Below are 12,146 nucleotides of genomic sequence, written 5' to 3'. Positions count from 1 at the left end.
AGTATACAGTACTGATGATTACTGACTGAACACACGTTTGCTGGAATCTATGAACGACATGATGCAGTGTAATTTCTGCTGCGTTGTGTTGTTCTGTATTTATACTGCTAGTTCGTTCTGTCAGGAGATGAGTATGGATGGTGTTTTCAGAGGAACAATTATCAATGCAGGATTACCGAGTGAAGACGACGGAGTATTTACCACCTTAGCTTTCTGCCCTGTTTGGAGCTGTCTAAGAAGAGGTTATTCTGAGTGTAATGAGACAGTACTAGCTTCTTACTGCGTGCTTTAATGCCAGCTCGTCTATTGTTTGAGGTTGTTCCTTCGATTTGCAATCGATCTATTGCAGAATATGGACATGGAAATGGAGCCTGTTTTCTGAAAAAAGTACCAGGACGTGGGACTTGATCTGGTTTTGTTATTTGTTGATATATAAATGTTGTGGTGTTGAAATTAGAATAATCAGTTTACAGAATGCCTTGCTGTTGACGTTACGATGTTCTAGTTTCAAAATGACTCATAATTGATGTCACAACTGTATTCTAGTAAGAAAGAAAATGATGTCACAACTGTATTCTAGTAAGAAAGAAAATGATGTCACAACTTGTTTGAACTTGAATCAAGATATCTTTGATCGTTTTAAGCGCTAGTGAGTATTTAGTTTCCTTTAAGGAGGCGGCTAAACCCAGCCAGCCAACAACATCAGTTTCATGAAGAGAACATGTGCCTTTTCGTATCATGGTAACAGAGGCCCATTCAAAATTCCCAATTTCGCCCAAACTTTCATTCCCAAATTGGACACCACGAACTAGTGCGACCAAAAATCGAACAATGGAGATGGTAGAATCACATGACAGTCCCCATAGAGCTCAAATTTTTCGGCTATATCCATTGCTTTTTCTTCATGTGGCGCCAACGGAGAAAGAGCGGGAAGAACAGAAGCAGGAAGAATAGTGCGGGAGGGAAATGAGAAGTTCCGCCCCATCTTCTTCTTACAATTGGCATAGGGTGGGCTCCGGTCGTGGTCGGACCAGGCCCAAACCGGTGGTTCGACCCAGATCATGACCGGGCAGCCACAAAACCTTGTTCACTTGAGTGCTAGAGGGCTGACGTGTGGACCATACTTTTGTCAATCTGCTTGAGTGCCAATGTTTGGATTTCTGTCGATTAGCACAATTGATATTTATTTATGGGAGTGTCTATTTCTCGGTAGCCTAGGAAAATAGTTATATCTCAGTCGACAACCGTAACCATCAATGAAGATTTTCTTATCCAATAGACCTACATTAATCTTACACAAAATTTAATGATCGAATAAAAAGGTTGCTATCATCCAGTAAGAAATAGTAATTTCTTAGCAAAACCGTTTATTGGTTGAAGTCTATGCAGCAGCACCAGGAACACGTGCTGAGTGAACCTTCTCCGATTCATCACTTTGAAGTCCTCAACCGAGGCGTGTCCTAAATATAGTCCACCCATAAATTAACCTCACGAGGAATACATGTTTTTGCCTTGGTTTTCTTTTCCCATGACCAGAAACACGTGCCGATAGATATCCCTCTTCTCCGGCTGATTCGCCGGCCGCCGAGTTTTGGGCAACGTGCAAGACGTGCGTGTGCTCTGCCGTTCCATATCCTAGGCTCCTAGCTTAGCTTGTCTGGTAATCGGGACACATGTCACAAATTAACACACAAAGATTTCCCTTTTGGGCAAGGCAAAAACAGGCAGCTCTATGTATCCAGATCGAAGAAATGTGACTGACGCGACCTCTCATCAGGAAATGACGCGGAGTAAAATCCTGGCGGGGAAGAGGCCACGTACGTAGCTGGTGTCCGTATTTCATCTGGTTTTACTAGCGCGTACGGCGTGCCGGCCGACTTCCCGGAAACGGCATTTCCGCGGCAAAGGCGCGTTAACCCCTCTCCTCTCGCCTAATTCTTAGGCCAGCTCGAGTTCGTTCCATCGCCGCCGATCATCCTTAACTAGCTGGCTCCGAACCGCAGACCGCAAGTGGCGAGCAGCACAAGAAGTGATCCCGAGAGCATGGAGCAGACGCCGCCGGGGCCGGGGAAGAAGGCGAGGAAGCCATACACCATCAGCAGGCCCAGGGAGAGGTGGAGCCCCGACGAGCACGAGCGATTCCTCGACGCCATGCTCAGGTCAGCCGCATGGAATCGATTGCTCTGCTCTCTTCTGAAGAAGAAGCCTGAATATTGCCAACCAATCACTTGTGCTTTGCTTGCTTTCATGCAGGTTCGGCCGCGACTGGAAGAAGATCGAGGAGCACGTCCGAACCAAGACCACCGTACAGGTGCTACTAACTCGGATCAACCTTTGACGATTATTTTGTGTTGAGAAATGCATGCAAGGATCGTAAAATGGTGACGCAATGTTCACTCGTGCAGATACGAAGCCATGCCCAAAAGTACTTCCTCAAGGTGCAGAAGCTCGGGCTGCCGCCGCACCACCCGATTCGCAGTCTCGGCATGACGCAGTTGCAGGCGCCGGCCGGGAGCGGCGCGGTTCCCAGTCCGATGACGGTGCTGCACGGCCAGCCGCACGAGTGTCCACCCGGTCTTCTTCAGAGTTCCATCGGGTGGAGCTGCCCCGGCCTTCTTCCTGCGTCCAATGGCAAGCGACTCTGCCTCCAGTTAATTTCTCCACTTAGTTTTGCATAACTAGCTTCTGTTCCGATCAATGACAATATGTTCCTGAATGTGTTTCTCAGACATGCAGAGTTCGGACTGGGCAGACAGTTCAGGCCCTTCGTCCTGGGCGAGCCATGGCGGAAACCCGACTGATACACCCGGAGCAGCACATCCAGGTACGTGTTACCGTCCTTCGATTTCCCTTTGTACACACCATCCACGTTTTTTGATCATCCAGAGCTGGAATCGAATGTCGTTCAGGCGGCAGTTCTTCGTCATCATCCATGGATTGGGCTAGCACCGGAACCGGCAGCGCGAGCGAAGCATCGGTGGACGAAACGATTCCACTTCCGTTGTCGCCTGGTAACAAATCTACATCGTTCAATGAGATCAAATCGATCAATTCTGTAGCACAAGCCCAGGTCAACTGAACTCTGAATCTTGTTTTTTGCCTCTCTTGCAGACGATATGCACTTCGCGCAGGTGTACCGGTTCGTGGGCGACGTGTTCGACCCGGCCACGCCGTGCCACATCGAGGCTCACCTGCAGAGACTCAAGGACATGGACGCCATCACCGTCAAGACGGTAAGTCCTGACCTATACATGGTGCAGATGTTTCGCAGCATCAAGTCTGTTCCCCTCCCCTGCTCTGCTCCACGAAAGATGGGTTCTCAGCAAAGTGACACAACGTTTTTCTTGTTTACATGGTGCAGATCTTGCTGGTGCTGAGAAACCTGGAGGCCAACCTGACGGCGCCCCAGTTCGAGCCCATCGTGAGTTCTGAATTCTCTGCAAATTAGTACTTACAATACAGTGGAATTAATGGTGGTTAACCTGCATGTGTTTCGTTGTCTGAATTTTGGACAGAGGAGGTTGCTGTCGAGGTATGACCCGGGGCGACCCCTGTCTGGCCAGTTATAAAGTACACAGAAAATGCAACCTGAAAAGGAAAAACATACTACTACAAGTGTAGTGCCTGCAGGACTGAAAGAACAACTAGTTGGGAAGTTGGAATAGATACATACAGATATATGTAGTCTAATGGAAATTATATATATATTTTTTAAATGTAGTCCAATGGTGATTCTTTTGAAGAGCTGGATATACAAAACGAGCATTGTTTGTAGGGAGTTCGGGAGTTTGTGTTTCAGAGTTGAGACTGTCTAGCAGTAGCACTGTATTACTGATATCCTTTTGGTGGACTTGAAAGTTGTAACATGTGCTCAACGTCCCAGAAAATGTAGGGATTTTTTTTTACTGAAGACAGGAAATATATGGAATATTTCACTGTAAGTTGTAGTAGCACTTCTGAACAACTGATTGGGAGTGTCTATTTACTGAAAACAGGAAATATATGGGAGTTTTTTGGCTCTATCTGTGGCAAGGTCAGGATCCATATGCATGGAAAATGTTGTGGACATGGATCTCATGCGCCATTCTTGGTTGGAGTAGATCAGATGGAGCTGTGTAAAGCGTGTGCTCTGCTCTGTCCAGGTGACCAGAGCTGCTCTGTTTCTATGTTATTAGTTGGTAGGTGGGCAACAGTGTTTGCACTCTGGGGTGTTTTTCTTTTAGGATAAGCAGATCGCAGTTCCTAAGGTAGCTCTCGCGCGTCACAACTGGATTTGTGCCCTCATCCCAACCGTTGGTATATGCATCATCCGATCCAGCGGCTCTGTGTTGGGGCCACCACATGCGGTTAATAACTAATCTCCTTTTTTTTAGCTAAAAAAGTTGCAAGTAATCTCCTGTTTTGTACTCTCAAAAAAAAGAAGTAGGGAAGCAGAGTTCTTATATAAAACGAATGCGATTCTAGGATTTATAAATTTTGGGTCCGTCACAAACAGAAAAAATTAAACAACCGAAGAAGGCTCAACATATCCCAACAGAGGGCGCACTCTGTTGAGTCGTCGGCGACTGCCAAACGACTTTAATCAGCGCGAGGTACTCTTATAATCTTTGGCCCTTTCCTCTGTTTCGATTTTTTTTCCTTGGAATCTGAAAATAAATAAGAACATACTACTCTTTTGCTGCAGATTGATCTTTCTGTTTAACTGTTGATCGTTCTGAGTCGTCATCTGATAAAGGTTGATGATGCCTACTTTTCGATTTATATTATCTTTTACAATTCATTCATGGTGGACTGCAGCATCCTGTGTCATATTTTTTTTTCCTCTTGTGCATTTTATTAATGAGTTTTAACCCAGATCTGACAACTTTCAGTAAGCAGCTGCGTCATGCTAGTACTAGGGTTTCTTGAGATTTGGGATCTGTATCAATCGTCTCTCTTGGTTGTTTTTGCCCTCTCCCCTAGATTTAATTGCTGGGCAAACAACTCGATTGGCTTTTTTACGCAAACCGGAGATCTGTATCTTGGTTTTTCTTTTATATAAAACATGAGGGTTCTATGCTCTGCTCCCCGCATTAATAATTATATTAAGGATTACGTCTTTTTCTGATGATCAGGAGTTATTAGGTTATCAATCATGAAGCAATCACTCTTGGACAAGGCAGCTTCTTCCCAATCTGGGGCAACGAGCAGTAATAGATCACTTTTCACAGATGCTGGATGGTTTAGCATTATCACTTTCTCTTGGATGGGCCCTTTACTTGATCTCGGCAGAAGGAAAACGCTAGATCTTGATGATGTGCCACTCTTGGATGACCATGACAGTTTTCATGGGGTCCTCCCTAACATCAAGGCAAAGCTTGAGTGGGTTTCTGCAACAAGGCAGTACACAAGCATTAAGCTGGCCAAAGCTATTTTCCTCACAACGTGGAGACTAATCCTTGTCACTGCAGTTTATGCCTTACTCAGTGCTGTTGCTTCATATGTTGGTCCCTACCTGATTCAGTACTTTATCGACTACCTGAATACAAGCCCAAGATACAGTAAACAAGGCTACCTATTAGCATTGGCATTTGTTGCGGCCCAATTCATTGAAGGCCTCTCAACAAGGCATTTGCACTTCAGACTACAACAAGTAGGCGTGCGTGCCCAGTCAGCACTTGTTGCTATTGTTTACCAAAAAGTCCTTGCCCTCTCTAATCAGTCCAGGCAAAGCAGCTCAAGTGGAGAGATGATCAATGTTATGAGCCTTGATGCCGAGTGCGTGGCAGGTTTCAGTCGGTGCATGCACGATCTTTGGCTGATTCCTGTGCAAATTATCTTAGCCATGCTTATCTTGTACTCCACACTTGGTTTGGCAGCATTTGCCGCCCTTGCTGCCACTGTTTTGACAATGCTGGCTAATATACCAATAGGGAGGATGGAGCAAAATTATCAAGAGAAAACGATGAGTGCCAAGGATGCCAGGATGAGGGCTACGTCTGAGATCTTGAAGAACATGCGTGTTCTCAAGCTTCAAGGATGGGAAATGATCTTCTTGTCCAAGATCATGGAGTTGAGGAAGGAAGAGATGAATTGGCTAAAGAAAAACGTATACACTTCGGCTATGCTTATATCTGTCTTCTTTGGTGCTCCTGCTTTCGTTGCTATGATCACTTTTGGAACTTGCATCCTTTTGGGCATTCCACTAGAAACTGGTAAAGTATTAGCTGCTTTGGCAACATTTCGGCAGCTTCAAGGACCTATCAATGGTCTCCCCGACACAATCTCTATGGCCGTCCAGAGCAAAGTATCACTTGATAGGATATGCTCATTTCTAGGACTTGAGGAGCTATCGTGTGATGCTGTAACTAAACTTCTGACAGGTACCACCGATGTATCAATTGAGATAAGGAACGGTCATTTCTCTTGGAATAGGTCCTCGCAAGTGCCTACTCTGCAAGACCTGAACTTCCGTATACAACAAGGTATGAAGGTTGCCATCTGTGGAACAGTTGGATCTGGTAAATCAAGTTTACTGTCTTGCATACTCGGAGAAATACCAAAATTGTCAGGAGAAGTTCAAACTTGTGGAAGGATTGCTTTTGTCAGCCAGTCACCTTGGATACAAAGTGGGAAAATTGAAGACAATATACTTTTTGGCACGCAAATGAATAGGGAAAGGTATGAAAAGGTCCTTGAAGTATGCTCTCTGATAAAGGATCTGAATATATTACCGCTGGGTGACCAGACGATTATAGGAGAGAGAGGCATTAACCTTAGTGGCGGACAAAAACAAAGGATACAAATTGCCCGTGCTTTGTACCAAGATGCTGATATCTTTCTGTTTGACGATCCATTTAGTGCGGTTGATGCTCATACTGGGTTGCACTTATTCAAGGTATAGATTTTCTATTTGCTTGTTCTCAACGTACACTGAACAATGCATGCTAAAACAAATAACTTTAGTTGATTTATGCACGTATTATTGTTTAAATATTTGTTCAAGTAAAATGATTACACTTTATGTTTAGCACATGCTCTCTCTCCGATCGTCACTGCAAGGGTAGTGTCGAAACTTTAAAATCACTAAATCTTTTCTCTCCTTTCTTATCATTGGTGTCTGCAATGTCAAATTAAACTTCAGATCAGTAGTAGCAATTCGTATTCTTATACCCCAAAATAACATTTGCGGCTCGGGCACTAATGCCCTCAGCGGGAAAACATAATGCCAAATTAAAAAAATATGCCGGAAAACTAACATGTAATTTTGTAGAATTACTATGTGCACACTTGTAAATGTTCGTACGAAAATAAGGTTGCGTAAAATCAAGTCCAACGTAGAAATAGTTCCCGTTTTAGCCTCTTGTCCTTTTTTTCTGGTGCAGACCACATACAAATTTCGCATCCAATAGTTTATTCGGTATCCGCTATATTGTTTAAACATGGATGTAGTTTCAGCCTGATGCACATAGAACCAAGTAGCGTGAATGCCTTATTTTTCGGTATGGTTTGTCCTTTTTCTATCCAATCTATCCGAGTACTAGTACTGGCAACCATTAGATAGGCTAATCTGGTCGACATCTGTTTCCTAGAGAAACAAATCTACAAATATATACTTATCTCACTAAAATGAATCAAATTTGGAATAGAAGTAGTAGCTTATCTCGAATTCATCTAGGATGGGAGACGCAATGTGCTTCTATGTCCATTCCATGATGATGTTTTTCATAGTTATTTTAATCATATTATTTGGGGGTTGGCTTATATTGGCTAAGCAGTTTTGAGCTATTATGTCCTTGAGTATGATCTTGGAGTGAATGAAATATTTGTTTCTATCAAATAGAACTTGATTATGACTTATATTTTTGCAGGAGTGCTTGCTTGGAATTTTAGCTTCAAAAACTGTCTTGTATGTTACACATCATATTGAATTCTTACCCTCAGCTGATGTTATCCTGGTAATTTGGCTTCTGATGTCTAAGTCTCTACTTTATGATACATGCATGAAGATTTTCCTTTTCAATTATTCCCTTCACATTTCAGGTCTTGAAAGATGGAAAAATAACACAAAAAGGGGATTACACTGAAATTATTAATTCTGGAGAAGAGTTAATGGAATTAGTTGTGTCACATAAGGATGCCTTATCCACTCTAGACATGTTGGAGCTTCCAGGTAGTCATTCTGATAGTAGTCATCATCCTGATGGCAATAGAAGCACCCTATTCACAGAAGACGGGGAAAATGATCATAAAATTGAAGGAGAAGGAATTGTTGGAAATGGTCAACTTGTACAAGAAGAAGAGAGGGAGAAAGGCCGGGTTGGATTTGTTGTCTACTGGAAATATATTACAATGGCATACAAGGGAGCACTTGTGCCACTTATTTTGCTATCTCAGATCATTTTTCAATTTCTTCAAATTGGAAGCAATTTATGGATGGCTTGGGCAGCTCCAATATCTAAAGATGTGGATCCTCCAGTCAGTAGCTTAATGATGATAAATGTATATGTTGCATTAGCACTTGTTACCTCATTGTGCATCTTCATACGGTCCCATCTTCTTGTCATGGCTGGATGTAAGACTGCCACTATACTATTTCATAAGATGCATCAATGCATCTTCCGAGCTCCGATGTCTTTCTTTGACTCTACTCCTAGTGGACGCATCTTGAATAGAGTAAGATGTTAGCTTTAGAAACTTATGTTACGTGTCCCTGGAGTGCTATTAGCTTTTTGATTGGGTTAGCGCTGAAAGTCAAATCAAATTGCAGGCTTCGACCGACCAAAGCGCAGTGGATATCAGAATTTTTGACCTGATGGGCTACCTTCTGTTTCCGGCCTTCGAACTTGTTGGAACAGTTGTTCTAATGTCAAGGGTTGCATGGCCAGTCTTTGTAATTTTTGTCCCCGTTATTGTTGCATCCCTGTGGTATCAGGTAATATACTTCTCAAGTTATTATATAGTACTCCCTCCGTTTCATAATTTGAACTAAAACCACGACAAGAATTATGAAACGGAGTATGTAATTTGCTCTGTTTGATTCGAATTTTTGGTTGGTATCCACCATTTTTGTCATTCATAGAGAAAGTATGCGCACGTTGATTCACAGCTAATTATTAATGCAAGAATGATCCCAAGACTTTGCATAAGGAAATTAGGGTAGATCAAGGTCAAATCCAACATAATTTAGCAATCAGAAATTGTGCAGCAAAAGGCAGTTCTACCTATTGAAGTAGGAGTTCTGAGTTCTGACAAATGACTGCAGTTGAACCGAAAGCAAACAATTTTGTTCTGAGGTAAGTTGTTAATCTCAGTGATTTCACATGAATATCATGTGTTAAATTGGTAGGTGCAGTTCTCAATGTTAGGGACTCAAGTGGAAACTGTAGAATTTTTTTCCCGTCAGAAACTGTAGAAATTTAACAGGGAGATCATATAAATCGTGCACTTTAACCTTTCGTAAACATATTTTGGCAAACTAATAAGTTATTCCTTATGATACTACATTTTCTGTATAATGCTCACCATATTGCACGTCCAAATGAAAATTATGTATATGTGTATTATACGAAATTCATTGGTGCACCTCATGTTATTTTACTAATCATCATTCATTTCCTTCCCTTTCAGCGATATTACATAAATGCTGCTAGGGAGTTGCAAAGGTTAATTGGAGTTTGCAGAGCCCCTGTGATGCAGCATTTTGCTGAATCGATTACTGGCTCAAATATCATTAGATGCTTTAATAAGGAAGGTCAGTTCATCAGTTCTACCGGTCATTTGATGGATAACTTTTCTCGGCCATGTTTATATAATGCTGCTGCATTGGAATGGCTGAGCTTGCGCTTGGATATTCTTTCATTATTTATTTTCGGGTTCTCCTTAATACTTCTGGTCAGCTTCCCAACTGATCTAATCGATCCAAGTAAGTAAACATGCTTTTGTTAGTCAGATAAAATTCGTTTACAATGTGTATTAACATCATTAATTAGTGCTAATTATATTATATTCATACAGAGACAGCTGGCCTTGCAGTCACTTACGGACTAAGTCTGGGTATGCTACAAGGGTGGGCTATTGCGGTCCTGTGTTGTTTGGAAAATTCAATGATATCTGTAGAAAGAATGTTGCAATACACGACTATTCCTTCTGAGCCACCTCTTACAATATCAGAAAGTAGACCGAATTGCCAGTGGCCAGCAAAGGGAGAAATCGAGCTTCGTAACGTTTATGTTTGTTTCTTGAACTTTATATATTCTCTTCTTACAATTATTGCAGCTAGTTACATCAGTATATATGTAGGTGGGACTTCCAAAGTTCATGTTTTCACCTTCATTATCAAGATATTAGTCATATTACTCAAGTATTCGCACTTTCGTTTATTAGTAATTGGTGACAGTTTTGATGTATGTGATCCAGGTGAAATATGCACCGCAATTGCGTTTTGTTTTGAAAGGCCTGACCTTCACCTTACCAGGAGGAATGAAGACCGGTATAGTTGGAAGGACAGGTGGTGGAAAGTCGACCTTGATACAGGCACTATTCCGCATCATCGATCCATGCATTGGGCAAATATTGATAGATGGCATAGACATCTGCACCATTGGGCTGCATGACCTACGGACAAGACTGAGCATCATTCCACAAGATCCTGTTATGTTTGAGGGGACTCTGCGCAGCAACATCGATCCTCTGAATGAATATAGTGATGAGCAAATCTGGGAGGTACTTCCAAGTTTACTTGTTATTTTCATTGCCGTATTTGCTACAGTAGTATTTTGATGGCATGGCCAAAATAGTTTATGTGTCCTATTGTTATCTAGGCATTGGACTCGTGTCATCTTGGAGATGAAATTAGAAAGACTGGGCATAAGCTTGAATCTACAGGTACCAGAATGTCCCTTGACTAAACTGTTTTGTTTTATGCCATTTCTTTACTGGTGATCTTGTAAATCGGAATCCAGTCATAGAGAACGGCGAAAACTGGAGCGTGGGTCAGCGGCAGCTTGTTTGTTTGGGAAGGGTTATACTGAGAAAGAGGAGGATTTTGGTTTTGGATGAAGCAACTTCTTCAGTGGATCCAATAACCGACAGTTTGATTCAAAAAACCTTAAAGCAGCACTTCACCGAATGCACAGTAGTTACGATAGCGCATCGTATCACGTCAGTTCTTGATAGTGAGAAGGTCATTCTTCTGGACAACGGTTAGTCCCTCGCTTTAAAACTTATACAAGACAAAAGTGCCGAATTCTGTACTTGTTGTCCTCCCGGTTTAACCGTGTTATGTTGTAAACCAGGTGAAATTGCAGAGCACGACTCACCTGCGACGTTGCTTGAAGACACTTCATCCTTGTTTTCCAAACTCGTGTCAGAATATACCATGGGATCAAATTTTAGGTGAAAGATGCAAGAAGGGCTTGAATTATTCGAGCCTGCTTTCCAACTTGAAGCGCACGTTCTGGCTAAAATTTCCTGGTAGTTTATTCTTTAGAAGAAAAAAAACCGGTTGTTCAGAAACTCTATATTTCTTCGTCACAAGAACGTGTGATAATTGTAATGGAACAAATTCGTGCGTATACTCAATATAGTTGTTATCTTCACGTCAATAGAGTGATGGAGAGTATTCATGTACAAACGGAATTTTTATCGCAACATCTGGACAATAGTATATGATGATCAAACTGTTCGTTTGAAAAAAAGACTACTTTATGCGTTCGTGGCAAAAGAAGGAATTCAGATTGTCAGTGGATTGTGAGCTCTTGTTTTTTCACTGCGGGCATATGCAATAGTATTTTTTTCAATCACTATCCTAAGTCAAACAACATAAAGTTTGTAGAAAGATATACTAATGTCTACATCGTCAAATAAGTATACTATGAAAATATATATCGTGATAAATTTACTAAAACTAATATAGAATTGTAGATGTTGGTGGAGTTTTCTATAAATTTGATCAAACTCTAGAAAGTTTTTTTTTCATGTGAAACAGCACGATGTGCTATTTATATATCAAAGAGATTCGAGCGGAAAGCTCAACTCAGGGAGCTTACAAACACAAAACAAAAACTATGAAAAACAGAAGAGGGGGATCAACTAGGGAACATCATCAGCTCCTAAGCCCGGATGTGTTGTTAAGGCTCCACAGGCTTGCCTTAGTCTTGATCCAG

The 12,146-nt window shown here is 41.9% G+C and overlaps 2 protein-coding genes across 2 annotated transcripts; both read left to right on the top strand.

Annotated features, from left to right (window-relative positions):
• The first annotated feature begins 1,855 nt into the window (after nt 1-1,855).
• LOC100825279 (protein REVEILLE 6) lies at nt 1,856-3,941 on the top strand. The gene is made up of 8 exons (XM_003565163.4): nt 1,856-2,159; nt 2,254-2,311; nt 2,406-2,631; nt 2,729-2,824; nt 2,910-3,011; nt 3,112-3,233; nt 3,362-3,421; nt 3,516-3,941. Exons 1-8 carry the CDS (start codon nt 2,044-2,046, stop codon nt 3,567-3,569), a joined length of 834 nt encoding a protein of 277 aa, XP_003565211.1. The 5' UTR covers nt 1,856-2,043; the 3' UTR covers nt 3,570-3,941.
• A 209-nt stretch (nt 3,942-4,150) lies between these two features.
• LOC100843352 (ABC transporter C family member 3) lies at nt 4,151-11,660 on the top strand. The gene is made up of 12 exons (XM_024458294.1): nt 4,151-4,592; nt 4,685-4,735; nt 5,115-6,877; nt 7,851-7,937; nt 8,023-8,655; nt 8,750-8,914; nt 9,610-9,904; nt 9,997-10,211; nt 10,399-10,704; nt 10,803-10,866; nt 10,944-11,183; nt 11,277-11,660. Exons 3-12 carry the CDS (start codon nt 5,135-5,137, stop codon nt 11,378-11,380), a joined length of 3,852 nt encoding a protein of 1,283 aa, XP_024314062.1. The 5' UTR covers nt 4,151-4,592; nt 4,685-4,735; nt 5,115-5,134; the 3' UTR covers nt 11,381-11,660.
• The last annotated feature ends 486 nt before the right edge of the window (nt 11,661-12,146 follow it).

This window comes from Brachypodium distachyon, chromosome 2, assembly GCF_000005505.3.
Source record: "Brachypodium distachyon strain Bd21 chromosome 2, Brachypodium_distachyon_v3.0, whole genome shotgun sequence".
In the NCBI taxonomy this organism is placed as follows: domain Eukaryota; kingdom Viridiplantae; phylum Streptophyta; class Magnoliopsida; order Poales; family Poaceae; genus Brachypodium; species Brachypodium distachyon.
Note: the sequence above shows the minus strand (reverse complement) of the source record. Positions and strands in the feature narration are given on the sequence as shown.

What these genes read in the sequence shown, in the direction of transcription:
- LOC100825279 (XM_003565163.4), top strand. Translation starts at nt 2,044, where the DNA reads ATGGAGCAGACGCCGCCGGGGCCGGGGAAGAAGGCGAGGAAGCCATAC. An exon ending in TTCCTCGACGCCATGCTCAG is followed by an intron (nt 2,160 to 2,253) that starts GTCAGCCGCATG and finishes GCTTTCATGCAG; the next exon opens with GTTCGGCCGCGACTGGAAGA. An exon ending in CCTTCTTCCTGCGTCCAATG is followed by an intron (nt 2,632 to 2,728) that starts GCAAGCGACTCT and finishes TGTGTTTCTCAG; the next exon opens with ACATGCAGAGTTCGGACTGG.
- LOC100843352 (XM_024458294.1), top strand. Translation starts at nt 5,135, where the DNA reads ATGAAGCAATCACTCTTGGACAAGGCAGCTTCTTCCCAATCTGGGGCA. An exon ending in CTGGGTTGCACTTATTCAAG is followed by an intron (nt 6,878 to 7,850) that starts GTATAGATTTTC and finishes ATATTTTTGCAG; the next exon opens with GAGTGCTTGCTTGGAATTTT. An exon ending in TTGCATCCCTGTGGTATCAG is followed by an intron (nt 8,915 to 9,609) that starts GTAATATACTTC and finishes CTTCCCTTTCAG; the next exon opens with CGATATTACATAAATGCTGC.